The 22,089-nt window shown below is 53.1% G+C and overlaps 2 protein-coding genes and 1 long non-coding RNA gene across 3 annotated transcripts in view; 2 read left to right on the top strand and 1 right to left on the bottom strand.

Annotated features, from left to right (window-relative positions):
- The window catches only part of ARID1A (AT-rich interaction domain 1A), a 34,859-nt gene extending 31,758 nt beyond the window's left edge, over window positions 1–3,101 (top strand). The window contains exons 5-8 of the mRNA XM_077788469.1: window positions 779–833; window positions 1,394–1,546; window positions 2,454–2,611; window positions 3,011–3,101. Coding sequence (XP_077644595.1) covers window positions 779–833; window positions 1,394–1,546; window positions 2,454–2,611; window positions 3,011–3,101 — 457 coding nt within the window. The remainder of the gene's footprint in view (window positions 1–778; window positions 834–1,393; window positions 1,547–2,453; window positions 2,612–3,010) is intronic.
- SESN2 (sestrin 2) lies at window positions 3,020–22,089 on the top strand. The gene is given in 15 exon segments (XM_077788521.1): window positions 3,020–3,097; window positions 3,902–4,033; window positions 9,142–9,277; window positions 9,755–9,856; window positions 16,397–16,461; window positions 16,856–16,945; window positions 16,947–17,085; window positions 17,222–17,416; window positions 17,757–17,939; window positions 18,206–18,415; window positions 19,122–19,272; window positions 19,439–19,554; window positions 20,287–20,477; window positions 20,899–21,043; window positions 21,117–22,089. Coding segments are annotated over 14 exon segments (1,923 nt in total). The 5' UTR covers window positions 3,020–3,097; window positions 3,902–3,920; the 3' UTR covers window positions 21,204–22,089.
- Window positions 13,123–13,946, bottom strand: LOC116184428 (uncharacterized). Its single transcript, XR_004149198.1, has 2 exons — window positions 13,711–13,946; window positions 13,123–13,262 (listed from the first exon to the last, which is right to left on the bottom strand). It is a non-coding gene; the product is annotated as an uncharacterized LOC116184428 (long non-coding RNA).

Below are 22,089 nucleotides of genomic sequence, written 5' to 3'. Positions count from 1 at the left end.
CAGGAAAGGTAAATGCTTGCTGAACTGGGGAGATCCAGGTTTTGTGTAGAATGGTCACACCGGGAACTGTAATGCTTCCACACCTCCAGTGGTGGAGCCTTAACCTGTAGATTGTTGCTGTGGAGGACTTGGGAGACCTTTGGCCACCTCCAAAGGTCTGCTGGGCGAGTTGGAGTGTCTGAAGTGCACTTGGATTAAACCTTTTGCTTGGGTTTTTTTTTCAGTTAGAGCTCAGATGCATCTTCCCATGAGTTTTCCTCTTGCCTGATGTCTGTCATCCAACATTTATTTCCTGCTGTGTGTCCTTTAGCTGGGCTCTTGTCTTTTTGCATTTTATCAGCTTGTGTAGCTGTCAGAGGGAGGATTGGTGAACCCAGAGCTGTGTGTGGCCGTTGTGTGAGGTGTTCCTTCCTGTGTTTGTTGCACAAATACACCTCTGCCCTCTCCTGCCATGACCTCCATAGTGGAGCCTGCCCTGATGCTGAATCACTCATGCTGCTAATTAGTGATTAAATCCTGTGTTTGTCTGGACAAAAACTGGGTGTCATCTGGGGATGCCTTAATTAAAAGACACCTCCTAGTAATTTTTGGCCATCTATCCTCAGCCAGATGGGGATAGGAAAAGCATTTTGGTATCTGAGTTGCTAGAGAGGTTGAATCCAGCCTCATCAGCAGAGACAGAGCCGAGGGGAGGCTGGGATCCTAAGCAGGAATCCTAAACACAGAGGTTTCATTTCTGTTGGAATGTGTTAATAGAATGATCTGTCCTTCTTAACAGCAAAACCAACACGATATGCAAGAAGTGTGCTCAGAACGTGAAGCTCTACGGCACAGTAAGTGAGAGGGGCTCAGCCTCCCCAGCCTCTTTTCCTTTCATCTCTCTTGTCTTTATCCTGCTGAAATCTCAGAGCAATTTGTGGACTGGCTCAGCTGTAAGAGCATGACTGATCAATAATATGGGTCACTCAAGCATAAAGCTTTGACTTTTTCTATTCTTTTAGCACAAAAAAGAGCTTTACGTTGTTTGAGACCAGGAAATTATCTGTTTGATACCCAGTAGAAACAAGACTGTGCTTACACAGACTTAGGATTGCTGCAGGAAGCAGTGATAAATCTTTATTTCCTGCTTGTCTGAAATCTGAAATAGACATTTTGATTGGTTCTATTTTGTTGTTTTTTCTAAAGATTTCACAGCATTTGATAAATGGTCTGAGTGCCATGGCTAAATACACTTAGCTGGAGACCAGGGATCCAAATGGAGTTTCGTCTCCTGGATCAGCATTATACTCTGTGTAGAATAAGGAAATAAAAGTTTGAAATTATGGGAAGAATGGGAACTAGCAGTGTACTACTGTAGTTAGAAGGCTGTAGCAGTTGTTCTTATTTTTTAAAGCCAAAACCCTGCCAGTACTGCAACATCATAGCAGCATTTATTGGAAACAAGTGCCAGCGTTGCACCAACTCAGAGAAGAAGTATGGCCCTCCTCACTCATGTGAGCAGTGCAAGCAGCAGTGCGCATTTGACCGCAAGGATGACAGGAAGAAGGTCAGTATTGGTGTTAAAGAAGGCTGAAAAGGTAAAAGGGCTGATCACAGTGATCCTCTTCTTTACATCTTCTGCAGCATTTCTGACAGTACAAGGAGGGAAGGCTTCCCATTGCTAGATGGCAGGGTAAGATGGAATACTGGGGAGAAGTTCCTCCCTGTGAGGGTGGTGAGGCTCTGGCACAGGCTACCCAGAGCAGCTGTGGCTGCCCCATCCCTGGCAGTGCCCAAGGCCAGGCTGGACAGGGCTTGGAGCAGCAGGGGACAGTGGAAGGTGTCCCTGCCCAGGGACTGGCAGGGGGTGGGACTGGGTGAGCTTTAAGGTCACTTTCAACCCAAACCATTCCATGATCCTTGTCTCTTGGTTATGAAGTGTTTTCTAGAGTTGAACTTTGCTCTGGTTTAGAGCTCTTTAATCTTTGAACCCCTGTGTGCCTCTGCCAGATCTTCTAAGATCTCTTGAATTTGGCCCAAGAGCTGGCAGAGGAGCAGAGACCTCTGAATGAAGTGTGAGGTGCTGTTTGGGAAGGGGGATGGGGAATGATATTTGTTCCATAGCCTGAGGAGCTACAAGTGTCTCATACCTCCACCAGGAAACCCCTTCCATGGCTTCTGTACACCCTTTGCTTAAACACCCTGAGTGCTCTGTAGGAGGTGTGTCTTCTCGAGGCAAACTGCAAACATCTGTTGTTTGGAATGCTGCACCCATAATCGGTGCCCTGCTGAGCCTCCTGGAGCAGTCACCTTGCTGTTTTGGTCTCCAGTGACTGCCTGTCCATTCAGAGGATTATTTTTGAGTCCCTGCTTGTTCACCTGTAACCCTAAACTTGAAAGTGTCTCTTGTCTTTTCTGTATTTGCTTTGTGGGCAGGAAAAAAGACCAAAACTTCTTTCTGTCTCCCCTTCCAGGTGGATGGAAAGCTGCTGTGCTGGTTGTGCACACTGTCCTATAAGAGAGTCCTGCAGAAGACCAAGGAGCAGTGTAAACACCTGAGCAGCTCTTCACGAGCCAGTCTGCAGGAGAAGGAGCAGTTCAGTAGGCTCAGCAGTGGCAGCCACTATAATAGGTAACCTTGGAGAGGGGTTTGGGCAGGGTCTGAGTTCAGGGCAATCTGGCTAAGTCACACTCTGCTTGTTTGCAAACCTCATTGTGCTGGTACAGCCTTATGCTTCTTAGTGATCCAACTTACCGAACTTGTACACTATGAAAGCGAAGTTGCATTTGTAAAATTTAATTATTAAAATGCAGATTTTAAGCAGGAGTTCTTCACCTACATGCTGCTCTGACTCATTGTTTTCTGTTTATTTTTAGTCTCCAGCTACTCTTCAAGGAATGATTTTTTTATCGTTTTAGCACTGGGAAATACTGTTTTAATAGATCAAAGTGGGTGGGAATATTTATCTGCTTCTCTGTCTTAGACTGAAAGTCATTCAGGTTCTGACATACAATTTCCTCCTTTTTCTAGCCAGAAAACCTTATCCACGTCTTCCATTCAGAACGAAATCCCAAAGAAGAAAGCCAAGTTTGATGCCATATCTGCCAATGGTGACAGGTGAGCCTGTTACATGGAGAAATTGTAGGTGGGGGGTTTGTTTGCTGAGTTTATATAAGAGAGAGTTGTGTGTGAATAACAGGAAGCTCTTATGCTAGAGCAAGGGCCTTGGGCTTTGAGACCTCGAGGGGCTGCCCTAGAACCTGGCAGGCCAGTGCTACCTGGAATCTAGACATAGATTTGAAGAGGAAAAGAATACAGAGCACCTGTACCTGCTTGGATGGAGCAGGATTGAGTTGATGTTGGCTGAACTCCCCAGCAGTCAGGAAGCTGCAGCCAGACCAACTTTATTGTCTCTTGCAGCTACGGGGAGAGAGGGGCTGGCAAGGCCTGCAGGTTTTGTGCTTTGAGGGCTGTCAGACTGATATGCAGGGAGAGCCTCAAAGGACAGGAGAAGATCCAGACCCACTTCCCATGTCCCCTCCTGCTTTTGGGGTAGAGACAAGCAATCAAACAGCTTTGCTTGAAAGGTTGTGGACTCCCCATCCTGGAAGCGTTCCAGGCCAGGTTGGATGGGTCATGGAGCAACTCGGTCTAGTGGAAGGTGTCCCTTCCCATGGCAAGGGGGGTGGAACAAGATGCTCTTTAAGATTCATTCCAGCCCAAACCATTCCATGGTTCTCTGATTCTAGGAAAGCATCGACCCCATTCTGTTGTCACACTTGATGCTGGATCATGTTGATGCCAGCCGCCTGTGCAGCGGAATGGGAGTCACTGGCAGAAACAGGAGATTGAGATGGATTTGTATTTTTATGGTCTTGTGCATGCATATTTTCATTCCTGCCTTTCCTCTCTGATTCTCAGCGTTCCTTCCTCTCCCGAGATGCTTTGCCCCCTTATCCAGAGGGCCCCGTCCACGTTGGCGCAGTGGGCTGCTTCCCAACAGACTCTCGGGGCCCACCATTGTCCTGTTGCTCAAGGCATTGACATCCTGAAGTGAGATCACCTATTGTTTTCTCCCCTCCCTCCCTGGGAACTGCCTCACACACGGGAACTCTCCCTCTCAACGGATCTCTTTCTAAACAGCAGGGATTTGGGAGCATGGACCAGAGCATAGTTGGTGCCAAAGGGTTTATTAAAGACACTGGTAATCAATCAATCAATCACTACCTGCCTTCAGTGTCTCTGAGATCACAGATCTCTGCTATGGATACTGTTGACACCTTGTCACTGTAAAATGCTCCCTTGGGAAATGCCCGTCCCTGGAAGTGTTCATGGCCAGGTTGGATGGGGCTTAGGGCAACCTCATCTCATGGAAGGTGACACTGCCCATGGCAGGGGGCAGAACAAGATGAGCTTTTAAGGTCCCTTCTGATCCAAACCATTCTGGCATTCTATGATTCTGTGAAATAGAACTTTAATAGTTTTATAGGGCAGTGGCACTCACAGAGTGGTCTGAAAGATGTTTTATCATTTTAACAGTGACTTGGGAGCCATGGCTGAGTGTGGAGGGCTTAAAATTCCGTTGGCTTCAGTGCTGGTGGAGCCAGAGGAGAGAATGGAAACAGGACCCTGGTAGAAGTGGTGCTGCCCATCAGTACTGGTGCAGCTTTCCCTCCAGAGAGGCAGCTGCTCTGGGCTGTGGGACAGCACCAGCTGTCTTTATCTCCTCATTAAATCCTGGGCTGAGATCTCACAACTCATTGTAACAGCCCTGCTGGCTTGAAAATACCCAAAAAACCAAAATGACTTGTGCTCTGGTCAGCTATTTGTTTGGAAAACAGGAGCATATATTGAAGGAATCAACAGCCTTCCTTTTGCTCTCATGTCAGGTGTTGTCAGTCTGGCTACTGCCAAGGCTGTAGGCCTTGCCATAGGCTTTTTTTGATGAGTTCCAGAAACAAACCAAGTGTAAATTTAGCAACTAAAGAGCTTCAGTGACATGCAGCAGAAAAGGCAAGCTGCAGCTGCCTTAAATAGACAAATGACTGCATGCCTTGAGAAGAATAATAATGGGGGTTCCTTAAGTGTGGTTTGGAGTTGCTGAGAGTTCTTCTATAGGGTGAACCCCCAAGTCCCTCCCCTTTATACAACTACCAGATTGTCCCTCCCAGAGTCACGTTGGTGTCTGGGGCACAGCCTGAGCATGGAGTTAAGGTCTGCTGCAGCACAAGGGTGTTTGCACCAGCAGCAAAGTCTGGAGTAAACTGACACAACCAGAACCTCCTCCGTGCTAAGATCAGCCCCAACATCCTGTACACTGGCTCCAGCCAAACCTCTGGTATAGCCCCCAGCTGAGCAAAATTTGGGCTTGCTTGAGCTCAGTTAACTTTGGCAACACCTTCAGTCAGGGTCCAGCTTATCTGAAATTACTGCTTCTTCTTGGATATGGTAGAAATTCCTTTACTGTGTCATACTGAATTCCCTCTGTTTTTGTTTACGTATTTCAGGGTGGTTGTTGCTCACAATAGCTACGATATGTGGACAGGATGATTTCCAACAGTCCTTTAAAGGGTGGTGTTGAGTGGTTTGTTCTGGGTGAGTTCTGGGAGGGGCAAACAGCTCTGTTGCTGCTGCACTGGGAGTAGTTTTCTCTCCCAGTGACTCACAGCACATCTTGGAGCAGACTTGACCTTACTAATCCTTCTGTGCTGCCAGTGCCCCGGCCTTGTGCTGCCCAGCTCCACCTCCAGCCCCAGTGCTGGTCCCAGCTGGGGCAGTCGTGGTGTCCCATCATCTTGCGCCAATGCTGGCAAAGTGTTGTTATGCTGCAGACTCTGCAGATGAGCACACTGCGGTCCCTTCTCCTGTCACTGCAGACAAGGTGCTAAATTGTGCCTGTAACACCAGGCAGTGACAGCACTGCTGGCAGGGGGAGGGCAGCGGTGCCTCAGCAGTGAAGCTCATTTGTAAAAAGATTCTTATTTGCATCGGAAAGTCCTGGCAGAGTTTAAAGCTCTGTGACCTGGGCTGTACTGTACTGAGTGGAGGGTGTTTTTTCATAGAATCCCAGAATGCTTTGGGTTGGAAGGGACCTTAAAGCTCATCTCATTCTGCCCCCCTCTGATGGGCAAGGACACCTTCCACTATCCCAGGTTGCTCCAAAGCCCCTCCAACCTGGCCTTGGATACTTGCAGGGATCCAGGGGCAGCTACAGCTGCTCTGGGCAAATTCTGCCAGGGCTTCACCATCCTCACAGGGAAGAAGTCCCTCCCAAAGAATCTATCCCTCCCTTCTGGCAGCCGGAAGCCATTCCCCCTTGTCCTGGCATTCAGGCCCTTATCCCAAGTCCCTCTCTAGCTCTCATGGAGCCCCTTTAGGCTCTGGAGGTTTCCCCAGAGCCTTCTCTTCTCCAGGCTGAACACCTTCAGCTCTCCTAGCCTAGGTTCAGAGCAGAGGGGTTCCAGCCCTTGGAGCATCTCCATGGCCTCCTCTGGACTCGTTCCAGCAGCTCCACATCCTTTTGATGCTGAGGCCCAAATCTGGAGGCAGCTCTGCATGTGGCTTTTGTCTAAGGTGAAATGTGGATGCTGGTTTAGTGCCTGGTCTGTGCCTCTTTGTACCACCCTGACTTGAATAGTGAAATCTTTAAGCTTGGCATTTGCCTTGTCTAATTTCTGCCATTTAACAGGTGTGGAGTTTCAGACAGTCGATTTGGTTTCTGTTCCAATCAATAGAGAAGCAAGTGCCTTGGGAACAGCTCCATTTTTGTCCTCAGTCTCTGCTGAAAACAATAGGAGCTCGTAATTTCCCTTTAATTAGTGGTGTGCCTTTTAGGCTGTTTAGACATGGAGAGCTCATGTCCCCCTACCTATCCCAAGGGGTTGGATCTTGAGTTTATTTGTAGAAGAAATGGCTTTTTTTTTTGGTTGGTTGTTTTAATTCTTGATCTGTTTGTTAAAGGAAAGGACTGACTTGTGTTTAGCAGTTTTCCTTCAAATTTTGGAGTCTCATGCTGCTTCTGTAACATGGGGTTTAAGACAGAGGAACCTTTCATTACTATCTTGTCAGTCTTTAAAAAAATACAAAGGAAGAGGAAAAAAAATCTGCTTTTTTTATTTAGCACCTTAACACATCTGAAGGGGCATTTTGCAGCAACTGGACAAGAAAATACCTGTCTGGTATTTTATACCCCTGCAGGAGGAGATCTCAAGCTGGCTGTTCCTCACTGGTGGATGAGGAGCCCTTGGAGCCCCAGGGATGGGTGCTCTATGCGAGGCTGGGGGCCCTCCTGTCCCTTCCTTCTCCCCACTGGGTGGCAGGGCTGGCTCTCACCTTCCTGGCTTCGCAGTGTGCTGGGCAGCAGCCGTTGCCAGGCAGGGAATTTTTCATGCTGGAGCTGCTCAGGGAAATGTGGACATCCCCTGGCACTCTTTATCATCCCAGGGCACAGCAGGAGGGAAGCATGCCTGGGCAAAGGAATGGTGTGTCAAGGGATTGTTTTCAGCCAGAGGGAATTAGTGAGGAAGCCTTTCTTCTCTCTGTGCTGTTGGCTGTTGTTGTTGTTTTTTAAAATTTATTTCTCTCCTCCCCAGCATATTTGCACTGAGTGGGAAATTAAAGCTGCTGTTAATAATGTGCTTGCACACAGAAAGGTGCCGGAGCACACATCATCATCTTGCACAGCCTCCACTTGGGGAGACTATTGGGAAAGTTTTAAAATGGAGTTATTCTGTGCTAGTGTGTGGCTATGAACCTCTCTGCCTAGCACAGAGCGGGATCCAGTGTGCCCAGAGGGCTGCCACATCTTAGTGTGGACTCTGCTGTCAGCATGTTTTAGCCATGCAGGGCTCCTCTGCTCTGGGCTGCCTCCTGCAGACCCTCAGTTCTGAGTTCTCCTCTGCCAGGTTTTCTCTCACAGTGCCTCAGGGCCATCCTCTGACTCTCAGATCTGGGAACCTGCCTCTGCTTAGTTTCCCTCTGTAGATCCCCAGCACAGTGGGGGAGCGAGCCTTTTTCCCTGCCACATCCTTACTAATGAGTCCTGTCAAAGCAGACTGTAGTGCTTTTAATTAGGAAATGGATCATTTCCAGATGCTGGAGGAGAACCCGTGTGAAGTGAGCAGCAAGTTCTCTCTGCCTTAGGGTACAGGTTGGGGACTGGAAGCTCAGAGGTAAAAACATCCTAGAGAGAAGCAGAATTTTGGGTTGAGACCATACTTTCCCCACTCTACCGCAGCTCCCAGCTTTAAAGCTCAGTGTTGACCTAGCCTGAAGGCTTTAAAAAAAAAAAGTCAGGCTTTGGGTGACCCTGATGATTTATTTTTATTTATATGATAACAGCCAGACTTGAAGTAATCTTTTAGGTGAAGATTTGTTGTCTTATTACTGTTCAATTTTTATACAGCAGTTTCAGGTATGTGGCTGGGAGTGTGCTGCCCACTTAGCACCAGGAGATAAAAGTCAGCTTTAGGAATGGAACAGAAGGCAGGGAAAAAATCAGGTGGGCTCCCTAGGCCTTGTGGCTGCAGCTTGTTGTATCTTATGATCTGGCATATTCCTGTAGCACAGGACTGCACGTGCCTGCCTGGGGCACCGGGTGTCTGTAGGGAGGTTTGTGATTTACCAGTGCAGCAGTGACTCATGCACATGTAACTGCTGATGGTTGCTTAGAGTACCTGGTGGTGTACAGGTGATGTGCTCTGCTATTTCTCTGTTTTCCTGGAGAGTTTTTCCTACTCTGGAATAATGCAGCTTCTCCCTAAATTGCTTTATCGTGGCAGAGTCATATTACAAGGTCCAGTACGTTTTTTTACCCCTTTTCCTTGCTCAGGACAATTTAGCTGTTTACTTTTGCTCTGTTTGTTGAACTTGGAGGTTATTTGTTTCTCTTTCATGTCCCCTCCTTGCCAGAATGTTTGTTTTCATTCAGTGGGAAGTTTTGCAGTGCATCCAAGGACTACTTTTGAGCAAAGAGATTTCCAAAGGGATGCATAAAGTTTAATTATCTCTCTAGATTGCTGTCTTCAACTTTCTGGTTTGAAAAAGGATCGTGAATGATCATGAAATGATTCCCATTCTCCCTTGAGTGCATCTGTGGGAGGTTCCCTGCCTCAGTGAAGAGGAGGGTTTTGTTGAGGGCCTCTCCCTGTTCTTTGCTGCAGTTTTTCTCCAGACCTCGCCCTGGACTCCCCTGGCACCGACCACTTTGTCATCATTGCCCAGCTGAAAGAGGAAGTGGCTACTTTAAAAAAGATGCTTCACCAGAAGGATCAGATGATTTTGGAGAAGGAGAAGAAGGTACAGTCCTTGGCTTGCTTCCCCCCAGCAGGCTGACATGTTCTCAGAGATCACACTCTGACACAGCCTGGCTTTTATCTTGGAGTTAACATGTCTGGCTGTTTCCAGGCTGCCTCCTTTCCAAAGCCAAAGAGGCTCTCTGGACCCACCCAGGGGATCTCATTCCATAAAGGGTCATTTCCTGACTACTTTCTTGGAGACCTCTGTGTGTGGGCAAGACTGGGAACAAACATGCTGCTGCTTGGAGAAATGCAGTGCTGGCCCTTGCTGTTGCTCTGTGCTCTCCGTGACACAGTTCTGGTCTCACTGCAGTCCCTCAGCACCACCAGCACATCTGTGACCTCAGCCAGTCTCACACACCTTCTGTAGAGACACTTTCCGTGGCAGGGCGGTCTGTGGTGAGGGCACTGTGACACAGAGGGCAGTCTGTGGTGTTGCCTCTTCCAGCTCACTTGCTCCTTCCTGGTTTCTGCACAGATCACGGAGCTGAAAGCCGACCTGCAGTACCAGGAATCACAGATGAGGGCAAAGATGAACCAAATGGAGAAGACACACAAGGAGGTCATGGAGCAGTTACAGGTGAGAGCATTGTCAGTTTAATTTGCTGAGCTGTGTTGTATCCAGGAGTGACTGAGGACGCTCCTGATCAGAATACCCTGTGAGCTCCTGCACACAGAGCTCTGCTAATGTTTCTAAGCCCTGTCCTACAGCCTCTATGCTGCCAGGCAAGCCCCTCCTGAGCTCTGCATTGCATCCCAACCACCATTTACACCTACCTTGCTGCTCTCTACTCAGGCTCACACTTACTGTGCTGTCAAGTGCTATGTTGTGTCCCTTATGGACTAGACAGGAGCCATCAAACTCATTTTACTTATTGCCAAAATCAAGTTTAAACCTGTTTCTCCTCTCTGCAGAACTTTTGTCAGCTCCCTGAACCTCTAAATCACCTCCCTGTGATTTGTGTGAGCAGTAACCAGAGAGAACAAAGGAACAATTGGCAGTTCTTTTTGCCCTTTATCTCTAGTCCAGATAAAAAAGTATCTGAGCTGATGGGTGCAGAGAGAGCAGGATTCTTGTCATGGCTGTGGAAACACAGCAGACTATCAGCATGAATAGCTTGAGCCACTGAAGGATCAGGTCAAAGGGGAAAGAAATGAAACACAGAAATGAACTTTGCACCATTTAATTACTTTGGGTATATAAATATCTAAAGCCCCAGCAATGAGAAGTGGGACAGGATAAAACAAAAGGCCTCTTTTGCCCCCGAGGAAACAACCCCTCCTCCATCCACACCCCCTCTGGGGAAGTATCCCAGGGAGAGCCCTCTCTAGGTTAGAGGTGAGCTCAATCTCTGCCCCCCTTTCCACCTGTGTGCAGGATGTCAGCAGCTTCTGCACAGGGATCCCAAGAGCTAATGGTGATCCATGCCACTAAATACCCATTTTGCCCCTTTCCAGGCCAAGAACAGAGAACTCCTGAAGCAAGCAGCTGCCCTGTCAAAAGGCAAAAAGCCTGAGAAGTCAGGAGCAATAACCTCCCCTTAAAGCCAAGCCCCCAGCCTGGGAGCTTTCCCCAGCATTAGCCGAGGAGTGTGGGAGACCTGCTGGATGGCTGGAAGCCCAAACCTCTGTGTTGTGGACTCCATGGGAATTCCTGGTGCGTGTTACCTTCTGACAGCATGCTTGTGTGGCCGGTTTCAATCCATGGGGAGAGGTCCCAGCCTTCCTAAATCCCCCCAGAAGTACTGTTTTCTGGAAGAAATCTTTTCCTAACCAGTTGCTACCACTGCCAGCCCTTTCCATGAGCAAACAGGAACCTGCTGCATTAGTGGTTCCCAGCCTGCTGCTGTGAGGGAATTGCCATGGCCAGTTGTTCTGCAGATAAAATGGGAGCTGCGTGTGGTGGGAGCCAGATTTTTTTTTTTTTTCCCTTGAACTGTTCCCTCTTCAAAAGAGAGCTGAGAACTCACTAGCCCAACAGGTGTTCTGGAAGGTTGTGCCACTGCTGACAACAGTTGATCCAGCTTTTTGAAGATGCTTCCAAAATGGGGGCCATGTATTTATCTTGGAAGATTTTTGTGTTTTGTTTTGGTTTTTTTTCTTATTTTCTCTGTCAGCTTGGCAAACCAAACTGCCTGGTTTTGTGTTTCCTTGTTTTTCTGATCAGAGCTTTTGGGTTGGGAGCCAAAGTGGAATGATACAGCCCCCAACCCACCCAGAATTCCCCCCACCCAGTGCCCTGGTTATGTGGTGACCTCTGGGATTTTGATGATTTCTGCAGTTTGGTGCGATCAAGTATCTCTTACTCCATTTCTTTACACAGAGAGTAAGGATATTCCCTCTCTTCCCCCTTTCCCTGCCCCTTCAGATGCCGGGGCCAGGTTGGCTCCAGGAAAGCACTTACTCAGGCAGCGACCTGAGCCAGGGAGTGTTTTTTGGGGCACTCCAGGGATTTTATTCACTGCTGATTCCAAACCAGCAGGATCAAAGGGCTATGAGAGTTCCCTGTACCAGGGATGTGCTGCCCCAAAATAGCACAGCTGCCACTGACCCTTACAGCCAGACCAGCTGGGGTAGATCCCCCCAAGCACCTGTTTTGGGGTGATGGTGGTGGATAAAAAGCACTTGGAGGGGGAGCACCACACAACTCCGGGCTGGCAGGAGCTCCTCGGCATCCCGAACGCCAGTCAGGGAGCGGAGAAACATCTCAGGGCTTGGAGACCCCCGAGCAGGGGCTGAAGGTAGGTAAGAGAACTCGTGCTTTTGCTGCAGGGCGGCTGCTCTGTCAGGGCTTTGATGAAGCTTTTAACTAGAGCTTGTGATTACTTTTTTCATCCTCTTTTTTCCTGTTTGTTATTAAGTTGGTTTTACTCAAAGGCACTTTTTCGGGATGATGTTGGCTTCTGGCACGGAAGGAGCGCATTTCATCAGACACTGCCATGTGTTTGTTTTTGGTTTTTCTAAGAGATTTTTGATGTGAAAACAAGCAAAACCAGAAATCGTTACACTTTGCCTGAGTGTGGCAAAAACTCACCCAGTTTTATACTTTAAGAAAATGAAGTGCATTGGTGGGAGTTTTTTTAACTGTGGGCTTTGCTTTTATTCCTTCCCTCAACATACAGAAATAAAAAGAGGGAGAAAGGCCCTGTAAATACTGTTCAGTAGGGTTTTTAATCGTGATAAATTGCTCCTGCCGTTGCATAGCTGATTTGTAGCACCAACATCGTTTCTTTGTATGTTTGTAATGATGAGATTTTCAAGGGACGCTTTGATTTGTACAAATGACACCTGTAAAAGTGGTTTTAAAAAATCCTCATCTGTGACTGCTACTTTGTTTGCTTTGAAAAGGGTAAAAAACAAAACAACCAAAGTATCTCTCCCTGCCTGGAGCTGATTTATCTCCTGCTTTAGGGTTGGGAGTTCGGGGAATGAGAAAATATTTTCCCGTTGTTTGCTTTGCTCCTACTTTTTTTTCTATCTTTAAATCCTCCCATCTAGCCTGTTGCTAGGATCCTGGTTACTTGGTTACATCCAGCTTCCCAGGACCCATCCGGCTGTATCTGAGGAGATGTATTCCTGATCGAGGCAAGGGATACTGACACAGACAGAAAGACCTGCTTCCTTGGCATGGAGGTTTTCCCTTTTCCCATGAGATTTCCATGAAGAAAATTCAGCTGCCCCTCATCTTTTTCTAAGGAAATCTCTGGAGGTCTGGGAGTTTAAAAGGGTTTTAGCTTTGGCCATTTTCCTTGTTCATATCCAGTCTCCCGGAGCACATGGGGTTAGCAGCTCCCCCCTGCTGCTACTCCCAGAGCAATGAGGATCACTGACCTGTACAAACCACAGTTTCTACTGGCTTTTTTTTTATTTTGCTGAAGCCACATCCATCTGCCTGCAGTGCAGAAATCCTGATGGAGCACTGGCAGCTGCTGTGGGCCAGGATCACCTTGGGAGTCACCTTCCCTCCACGCCTGTGAACAGTGCACCTGCAGAGGAAATGAGAGGAAACAGCCTCAAGGTGTGCCAGGGAAGGTTTAGATTGGATATTAGGGAAAATTCTTCCATGGAAAGAGCTGTCCAGGCCTGGCACAGACTGCCCAGTGAAGTTGGGGAGTCCCTATCCCTGGAGGAACTTGAAAGCCGGGTGGATGTAACATATGGAGACAAGAGTTAGATGGTGGCCCCCAGTGCTAGGGGAACAGTTGGACTGGATGCTCTTAAAGATCTTTTCCAACCTGAATATTCCATGATTATAATTCCCTTCTCCGTCCCACAAATGCTCTGGGCTTCCTTGCAGCCCACCAAGCCCTAATGCCACAGGTTTTCCCACTCTAGTCTGTAGTGGGGTGACCAGCCACAGTGACAATCCAGCTCCTGATCTTTGAGCAGAGCATGTAAGGACAGGAGACACTGAAACAATATTCCATGTGTTACCTGCCCCAGGTGTTCCTTCAGAGTGTCCCTGTATGGTCTCTGCTGTTTCCCTCCTGAGAATCTGGGCTGCCCAAAACCACCAGCTGGTGAAAAAGGCAGGAGCTGTCCCCAGCCAACCTCCCTCTAAGGTAGCACATGTTGAGCAATTGGCCTTCCCTTGCTGTTGAGCTTTCCTGGAACGGCAGACTTGTCCACTCAGCAGGATGGTAACCGGGGCACCGTCAGTCCCGAAATAACGCGCGCTGCCGCCGGTGCGCAGGCGCGCCCGCCGCCCGCCTGGCCACGCCCCCGCCTTCTCATTGGCCTGCTTGTTGCCGGGCGGTCACGCCCGCAACCTCCCATTGGTCGAGGCGGGCCGGGGGCGTGTCCCCGCCCCGGGCTATGTAAGGTGGCGGGCGCGGGTCCCGCGGCCGCTGCGGAGCGCGGGGGCCGGGGGCGGCCGGGGGTGACCGTGGGTGGCTGGGCTGTCCCCACCTTCGGGGCTGTCCCCACCTTCGGGGCTGTCCCCACCGCCGGGGCTGTCCCCACCGCCCGGCCCCGTCCCCACCGCCCGGCCCCGGCCCCAACGCCATGCTGGTCGCCGGCTCGCCGAGCAGCCCCGCGGGGCCGGAGGAGCGCCGGGGCTGCGGGGCCCGGCGGGGCGGCCAGGTAAGGCTCCCTGGCTGTATCGCCCCGTCCCTCGGAGAGGCGCCGGGGGTGTGCCCTGGCCCGTGGCCGCTGCCCGGCCGCAGGGAGGGGAGCCGCCGGGACACGTGCAGAACGCGGCCGGGACGGGAGCGGCCCTGCGGCGCGTCCTCCCTGCAGCCGGGCTGAAACCGGCGGTGCCGAGGAGCGGGCTGGGCTCCCGCAGGTTCCCGGGCATGCGGCGGCCCGGTCCAGGCAGGGGGAACTTGGGGCGCCTGGAAGGCGAGACCCTTGGGTCTCCCAGCCTTGCGGGAGCTGGCATGTGTGGGAACCCGGCAGAGCTTACGGGCACGGCTTGGCACGAAGGGGTGGGATGTGCCTGCGGGGTAGGTGAGGGGCTGACAGGACGCTGGGGGGCTTCAAGGGCTCTGTCCTCCAGTTTGGCTCATGCTGCTGTTCCCAGCATGAAGCTCACCTTAACAGGGATGGTTTCCCAAAACCTGCCTAAGCCCTGGCACCAGTGGGATTATTCCTCAGCACACCCATCTTCCTGCTCACAGGGCATTATCTCCTTCCCCTGGTCCCACTGTCAAGATTCAGCCTGCCTTGTGCCCGCTGGAACTGGAGGCAGACTGTGTGTCAGTCACAGTGTCTCAGTGCCTCGGTTTCCCCTCAGTTTGATACGACAACAGGAAGCAGCCTCACGTTCCGCCAGGGAAGGTTGAGGTTGGATATTAGGGGAAATTTTTTCACTGAAAGGGTGGTCCAGGCCTGGCACAGGCTGCCCAGGGAGTGGAGTCCACATCCCTAGAGGGATTTAAAAGACGTGTGGATGTGGCACTTGGGGGCATGGGTTAGTCGTGGCTTTGGCAGTCCTGGGGTAACAGCTGGACTCTGGTCTCAGAGGCCTTTTCCAACCTGAACTATTCCGTGATTCTGATTCCCTATCACTGGAAGCAGGGGGAGATACTTTATCCGCTGGTGGCACAGCAAGGGTTAAACACAGCACCCCAAGGATTCCTCAATGCAGCAAAACACGAGGAGCCTCTTGCAGGAATGATTAAATTCACCTTCCAAGGTCACCCTGAGATATACTATAAAGCAGGGGCTGGGCTGGGACCCTGGTTCCTGCTGTGGGTTGGGATTCCAGCTGTCTGGAAGTCCTTCTGTCTGTCCTGTGGATTCACTTTGCCAGGGCCCATTGCTGTCCCCTCCCAGGGAGTCTCTCGGACGTGCAGACAGTTCTTTCTCCTCATACCCTGCGTCAGCACACAACCAAGGAGCCAACTCAGCAGCAGGAGCCTGAGCCCGCTGTCACCCCAGAGCTTCCATGGTGACTCGAGGCAGGAGCATCCCACGGGAGCCACTGGCTGAGGGCATTCCTGGTGTGCCCTGGCTCTGTCGCGGTGCCATCCGCCGCATGGGCAGCGCGTGGCTGCACTGGCAGCTGCTCCGGTCACTTCGTGCCATCCCACACCCCTTTCCTGCTCAGGAGAGGGTGCCAGGCTGCCTTCTGCCTCCACAGGGATTTGATGTCCTCCTCTGTGGGTCTGTGGAAGCAGCTCGTCCAGTTCACCCAGTAACTCACTGGGTGCTGTGGGCGTGCAGCTGCCCACTTCCAGCCCTGAGGATGTGGGGCAGAAAGGCTCTGAGCCCCTGCGAGTGAGGGCTGCTTCTGGATTAACTCTGTTAACGAGTTTGGAGGAGCGTGGGGGAAACCGTCATGTTTAGTGGCATTTGACGCCCAGGGAGGGCTTAGTGGGAGCCCCGGAGGAGGCCGTAGGCACAGTGCCGTGGCTGTGCTGCTGCTGATCCCCGCATCCCGTTATCCCGGTGCTCCCCGCTTTCCTGGCGGCGGCGAGCGCGGCTCGGGAGCGGCGTCCCGCTGTGTCACCGCGTCCGGGAGCGGAGCAACTTCCCAGCCCGGTTTCATCAGGCGCTGCCTGACGCAGAGGGTGTGCGGGATGGCCCCGTGGCCCGTGTCCGCCTGAGTCACCCCTTCCGGTGACGCCGACGGGGATGTTCCCGGCTCCGTGACTCCCGGCTGTGCCTTCCTTCCTAGGAAAGAGGAATCGAGGCTGCCCGGGAGCTGGCGAGGGGCCCCAGCGCCTTCATTCCCCTGGGAGAGGTAAAGCGATGAGGACTGGCTGGGGTGGGGGGTCTCCTTCACCCTTCCCTGCTGCGGGTGGGGTGACGGGCAGGATTCCCAATCCCCCGGTTCCTACTCCTGGCGGGGGTGGGATGCTGAGGAATGGGGGGTCACCCACCCCAAGCGGATCCTTGTGGCATTGTTGGGGGGGTCGTTCTGGAGGTTAGGGGAACAGCTGCATTTCACCCTGGTGTTTGCTTGCCCTGCCTGTGCCTCAGTTTCCCCACTCGGGCACACACATCTGTGTTTCCCCTGCGATGCAAAGACCCACACCCTTGCCCTGCCCGCCCCCCAGCATTCTGCCCTGAAATCCCCAGGGCACCTGCGCCCTATCTCAGCACCCACATTCACTCTTCCAGATGTTCCTCCTCGGGCAGAGATAGCGCCGTGGTTTCGTCACTGCGCTGGGGGCTGAGCCCCGTCTCCTCCCCTGCACTCCAGAGCCCAAACAAACAACCCAGCCCGAGGCTGAGCGGGACGGGCTGGTGGGCTCTGCCATGGAGACCCCCAAGCAGCCTCTGCCCCCCGGGGCCGGGCGCGGGGACACGGGCGGCGGGGGTCAGCGCCGGTGTCCGTTCCGCAGGCAGGGCACTGCCCGTGGGGTGAGGATCTGGCCTTGGTGCTCTGGGGTTCCCGGGTCCTGCTTCTTGGGGGGGGTCTCCGTTGAGGTTAGGGGATGTTGGGAGGAGTGGGGACCTGCAGCTCGCAGCCCTTCACTTCCCTCCCCTCATTCTGCAGGTCCCGCAGGAAGGAGGGGAGAGCAGCCTGCGCCAGCTCCTCGAGGCCTTCGTCTCAGCAGGTAGGGTGGACCACGTCGCCCTGGTCATGGGGCTGCACCCCCAGTACCTCAGCAGCTTCTGGAAGACCCAGTACCTCCTGCTGCGCATGGACGGGCCCCTGCCCTACCACAAGCGCCACTACATCGCCATCATGGTGAGCAGCGGGCCCTGGGGGTGTGGGGACACAGGGGTCTGTGAGGGGTCCCAGCACTGCTGCTCAGGAGGCATTTGGGAGCCCACAGATGGGCCCCTCTCTGATCTGACGCCCCAAAAGCTTAGAAACCCCTTTGGGGTTGGTGCCCACCCAGGGTACCCCAACACCCTCCCTCCAGGACCCCTGGGGACTGGCCCTGGTAGTGAGGGGGAAATCTGGAACTCGTATCCCCAGGGAAACTCCTCCAGGAGTGACATGGGCTGTGTGGGCTCCCTGCCTTGGCTTGTTGCAGGTGGGGCCAGCAGCCAGGGCTGGGGCTGACCGCTGGCTCTCCCCGCAGGCAGCAGCCCGGCACCGCTGCTCCTACCTGGTGGGGTTGCACATGGGGGAGTTCCTGCAGGTGGGGGGCAACCCTGCATGGCTGCAGGGGCTGCACTGTGCCCCCCAAAAACTCCGGAACCTCAATGAGGTCAACAAGCTGCTGGCGCACCGGCCCTGGCTCATCACCAAGGAGCACATCGAGGTGAGAGCTGATGCTGCCATCACGGATGCCCCCCAGAACACAGTGACCCCAGGGGCCACCTCCTGCGGGCACAGCCCCCAGGGTTTAACACTTTCGGGGCTGAGGGAGTCAGTGGGATGGGAAGGGGTGCCTGGCCCCGACGGGTCTATGGGCGAGGCACTTCCCAAGCACTCCTGTGTCCTGCCCTTGGCCTGCCCTAGCACTGGGCTGTGGTGGGCTACAGCTGAGGCCTGGGAGATCTCTACAAGCCCTGCTGTGTGTCGCAGGCTCTGCTGAAGCCGGGGCAGGACAGCTGGTCGCTGGCAGAGCTGGTGCAGGCGCTGGTGCTCCTCACCCACTACCACTCGCTCGCATCCTTTGTCTTCGGCTGCGGCATCAAGCCCGAGGAGGAGCAGGACGTGGGGAGCAGCTGCTGGGCCCCCTCACCCCACAGCAACAGCAGCCCTGCCTCTGGTGACACCATGGGGGGCTCTGGGGTAAGAGGGGCTGTGCCTTGCAGGGGTGTGAATGTGCCCTGGGATGCTCTATGGGGCTGCCCCTGGGAATCACAAATTGGCTTGGATTGGAAGGGACCTTAAAGCCTGTCTTGCTCCATCCCCTGCCATGGGCAGGGACACCTTCCACCAGACCAGGCTGCTCCAAACCCTGTCCAGTCTGGCCCTTTACACTTTTAGGGATGGCCAGCCTCAGTTTCTCTGGGTAAACTCTGCCAGGACCTGCCCACCGTCACAGGGAAGGATTCCTTCCCAATATCCCATCTGTCCCTGCCTTCTGGCAGTGGGAAACCATTCCCCCTTGTCCTGTCCCTCCAGGCTCTTGTTCTAAGTCCCTCTTCATCTCTCCTGGAGCCCCTTTAGGCACAGGAAGGGGCTCCAAGGTCTTCCTGAAGCCTCCCCAGCTCTCCCAGTCTTGTTTCCAGAGTAGAGGGGCCCATCTTTCAGAGGATCTGTGGCCTTTATTGGGAACAGCTGATGCTTTAGAGCCATGCAGTAGTTTCCACATCCTCCACAGGACTTCCTCCTCCTCCCTTAGGGGGCCTGGGGATGGGTCATGGGAGCTGCTGGAATCTGGGCACGACCAGAGGGAGATGCCCAGGGGTTCCCCCAGCTGCCAGCAGCGCTGGGGTTGGGGGCCCCTCTGGTCGACCAGGGGCAGGGTTGACCCTGGCCTGTGCTTCCCCAGGGCACAGATGCCATGCAGGAGGTGCAGGTGCTGATGGAAAGGATGAAGCTGCTGCAGGAAAACCAGCTGGAGGAGGAAGGAGTCACACAGGAGGAGATGGCGACACGCTTCGAGCTGGAGAAGACAGAGAGTTTGCTGGTCCCCTCCTCAGGTGAGGAGGCGCAGGGGCAGCTGTCTGGGGCAGGAGGTCCCCGTGGGCCAGGGGAGCCCGAGGAGGGGGACAGGAACTGGAATCTGCCTGAGGGAGAGCAGGGTCAGCTCCCCAGTGCAGCACTGACTCCTTCTGGGCTCATGGCCACTGCCTTGGTGCCTTGTAGATATTTTGGATCCCTCCCTGCAGTCCAACATCCGCTGCTTCCTGGAGGACCCTGAATTCGGATACAAGGACTTCACCCGGAGGGGGGAGCAGGCGCCTCCCACCTTCCGTGCACAGGTGGGTGTCAGCAGTGGCTCAGGCCTGTTGTTCCCAGCACTGTGGACAGTGGGTGAAGGGCTGGAGCTGAGCAACCAGGTGCTGAGAACTGGGGGGAGGTGTCAGCTTAGGGGGGACCCCACCTTGTCCCTGGCTTTGGGGGTGTTGTGGTTTAAGGCCACAAGCTGGAGATGAAACATTACTCACTCAGCCCACACTTTCTTGCCCGCAACTCAGGGAGGAAAACCAAAATAAAACTTGTATGTCGAGATACAAGTTTAATAATTAAAAGTAAAGTAAAATACAATGATAATGGTAAATAATGACAATGAAAAGGGAAAAAACAGGTGGTGCACAATGCAATTGCTCAGCGCCTGCTGACTGATGCCAGATCCCCCTTCCCAAACTCAGATTGGCCCCTTCTGGATAACTGCCTCCAGTTTATAAACTGGGCATGACGTTCTCTGGTGTGGAATATCCCTGTGGTCAGTTCAGGTCACCTGTCCTGGCTAAGCTCCCTCCCATTGGCAGAGCCTGAAACAAGAGGAATAAAATCATTGACTCAGGATAAACACAAGTTAGCAAAAAAAACCAGACCATCAGTGTGTTACCAACACCCTTGTTATTCTAAATCCAAAACACAGCACTGGAACAGCTACTGAGAAGAAATTAACTGTACCCTTCCTGAAATTAGGACAGAGGGGCCCCACCTTTCCCCTCCAAACCCCTGCCCTAGCATCCTTTCTCCATCAGGATTACACCTGGGAGGACCACGGCTTCTCGCTGATCAACCGCCTGTACCCAGAGGTGGGGCAGCTCCTGGACGAGAAGTTCCAGGTGGTTTACAACCTGACCTACAACACCATGGCCATGCACTGTGGCGTGGACACGTCCGTGCTGCGCCGAGCCATCTGGAACTACGTCCACTGCGTCTTCGGCATCCGGTACTGCCCCGGGGCGGGCCGGGCTCCCCGCTCTGCCTCGGGAGAGCGCGGCCCAGGTCCAGCCGCGCGCTCCTGCTCGGGCTGTTGCTGCTGCTGCTTCCCCAAAGCACAGTGATGCTTGTGTGTGGGCTTGGCTGAGGTTCAGAATAACCCTGGGAAAGGAGAATTTAGTAAAAAGTTACAGTGAGGGTGGCGAGGCTCTGGCAGACTTTGCCCAAAGAGATGCTGGAATCCCGATCCCTTGGAAGTGCCCGAGGCCAGGCTGGAAGGGGCTTGGAGCTACCTGGGATGGTGGAAGGTGTCGCTGCCCATGGCAGGGGTGGGACTGGGTGGGCTTTAAGGTCCTTCCCGCCCAAACCGTTGTGGGGTTGTATGAATGCACAAGGCTTGTGTCTGGAATAACACGCCCTCCTCCCTCCAGCTACGATGACTACGACTACGGGGAGGTGAACCAGCTCCTGGAGCGCAACTTAAAGGTCTACATCAAGACAGTGGCTTGCTACCCAGAGAGGACGACCAAGCAGATCTACGCACAGTTCTGGAGGCACTTCAAGCACTCCGAGAAGGTGCTGCCCCGTCCCTCCCCCCGGCAGGGTGCCTGGGGCGCTGGCCCCGCGCCCTGACCCCGCTCTCGCACAGGTTCACATCAACCTGCTCCTGCTGGAGGCGCGCATGCAGGCGGCTCTGCTCTACGCCCTCAGGGCCGTCACCCGCTACATGACCTGAGCCGGGCTCCCTCCTGCTCCTCCTGCCCCAGCTGTGCAGGAAGGGCACAGCTGGTACCCTGGAAACCCACCTGGAGTGTTGTGTCCCTGCTTCACGGGCTCAGAGCTGTGGAAGTGAAGTGGGAGCTTCCCTGCGCTGTCTCCCAGGAAAGAGGAGCCCCGCGAGGCTCTCGGTGCTGGGAAGAGCCCGAAGTGCTGCCCTGGGAGCTGCGAGGGCTCTACTGCTCTGTGCCTTTTTGGGGTCGAAGTGAAGCCAAACTGGGACATCTGTGGGTGCAGTGCTGGTGTCACACCCCTGTGACGCGTGCTGGCACCAAGACTGCCACCGAAGAGATGGCCAGAGGATATCATGGGCTTCATCCCTGCTTCTTGGGTCCTGCTGCACTGGGAGACGTAGCTGCTGGAGGGGGTGCTGCCCAGGCACCCCCTCCCCACCTTTCTGCCTCATCCCCAGCAGTTTGGGATGTGAAGTGCCTTTAACCTAAGTGCCAGGGCAGGAGCAGGGACAGGGTAGGAATACGAGTGTGTTTTACACCTTTTTGCATTGTTTTCGAAGCACTGGCACATCGCCACTGCCTCAGCTTCAGGGGCTGAGGGGGGAGCTGTGCTGGGGCATGAGGCTCCCTCAGCCCCTCTCCTGCTGTGAGGGTGGGATGGGGTGGCCATGGCTTTATCTGGATATGCCAGAGCATTCCCAGCAGCACTTGGAGGTGCCTGTTGGGGAGCAGGATCCAGGGCCAGCAGCATCGCCACCCTTGGTTTGGCTGTTGAATGATAGCTCCAGTTAAGTTATTTCTATTTTTTTATGATATATTAACTCCTGACTAGGCATGGAAATGCCTCTGTAACTAATCCTGTTTGAAAAAATAAAATTATTTTTAAATTCT

Source organism: Lonchura striata, chromosome 26, assembly GCF_046129695.1.
Source record: "Lonchura striata isolate bLonStr1 chromosome 26, bLonStr1.mat, whole genome shotgun sequence".
NCBI classification, from domain to species: Eukaryota; Metazoa; Chordata; class Aves; order Passeriformes; family Estrildidae; genus Lonchura; species Lonchura striata.
This window is presented reverse-complemented; position numbering and strand designations above follow the sequence as displayed.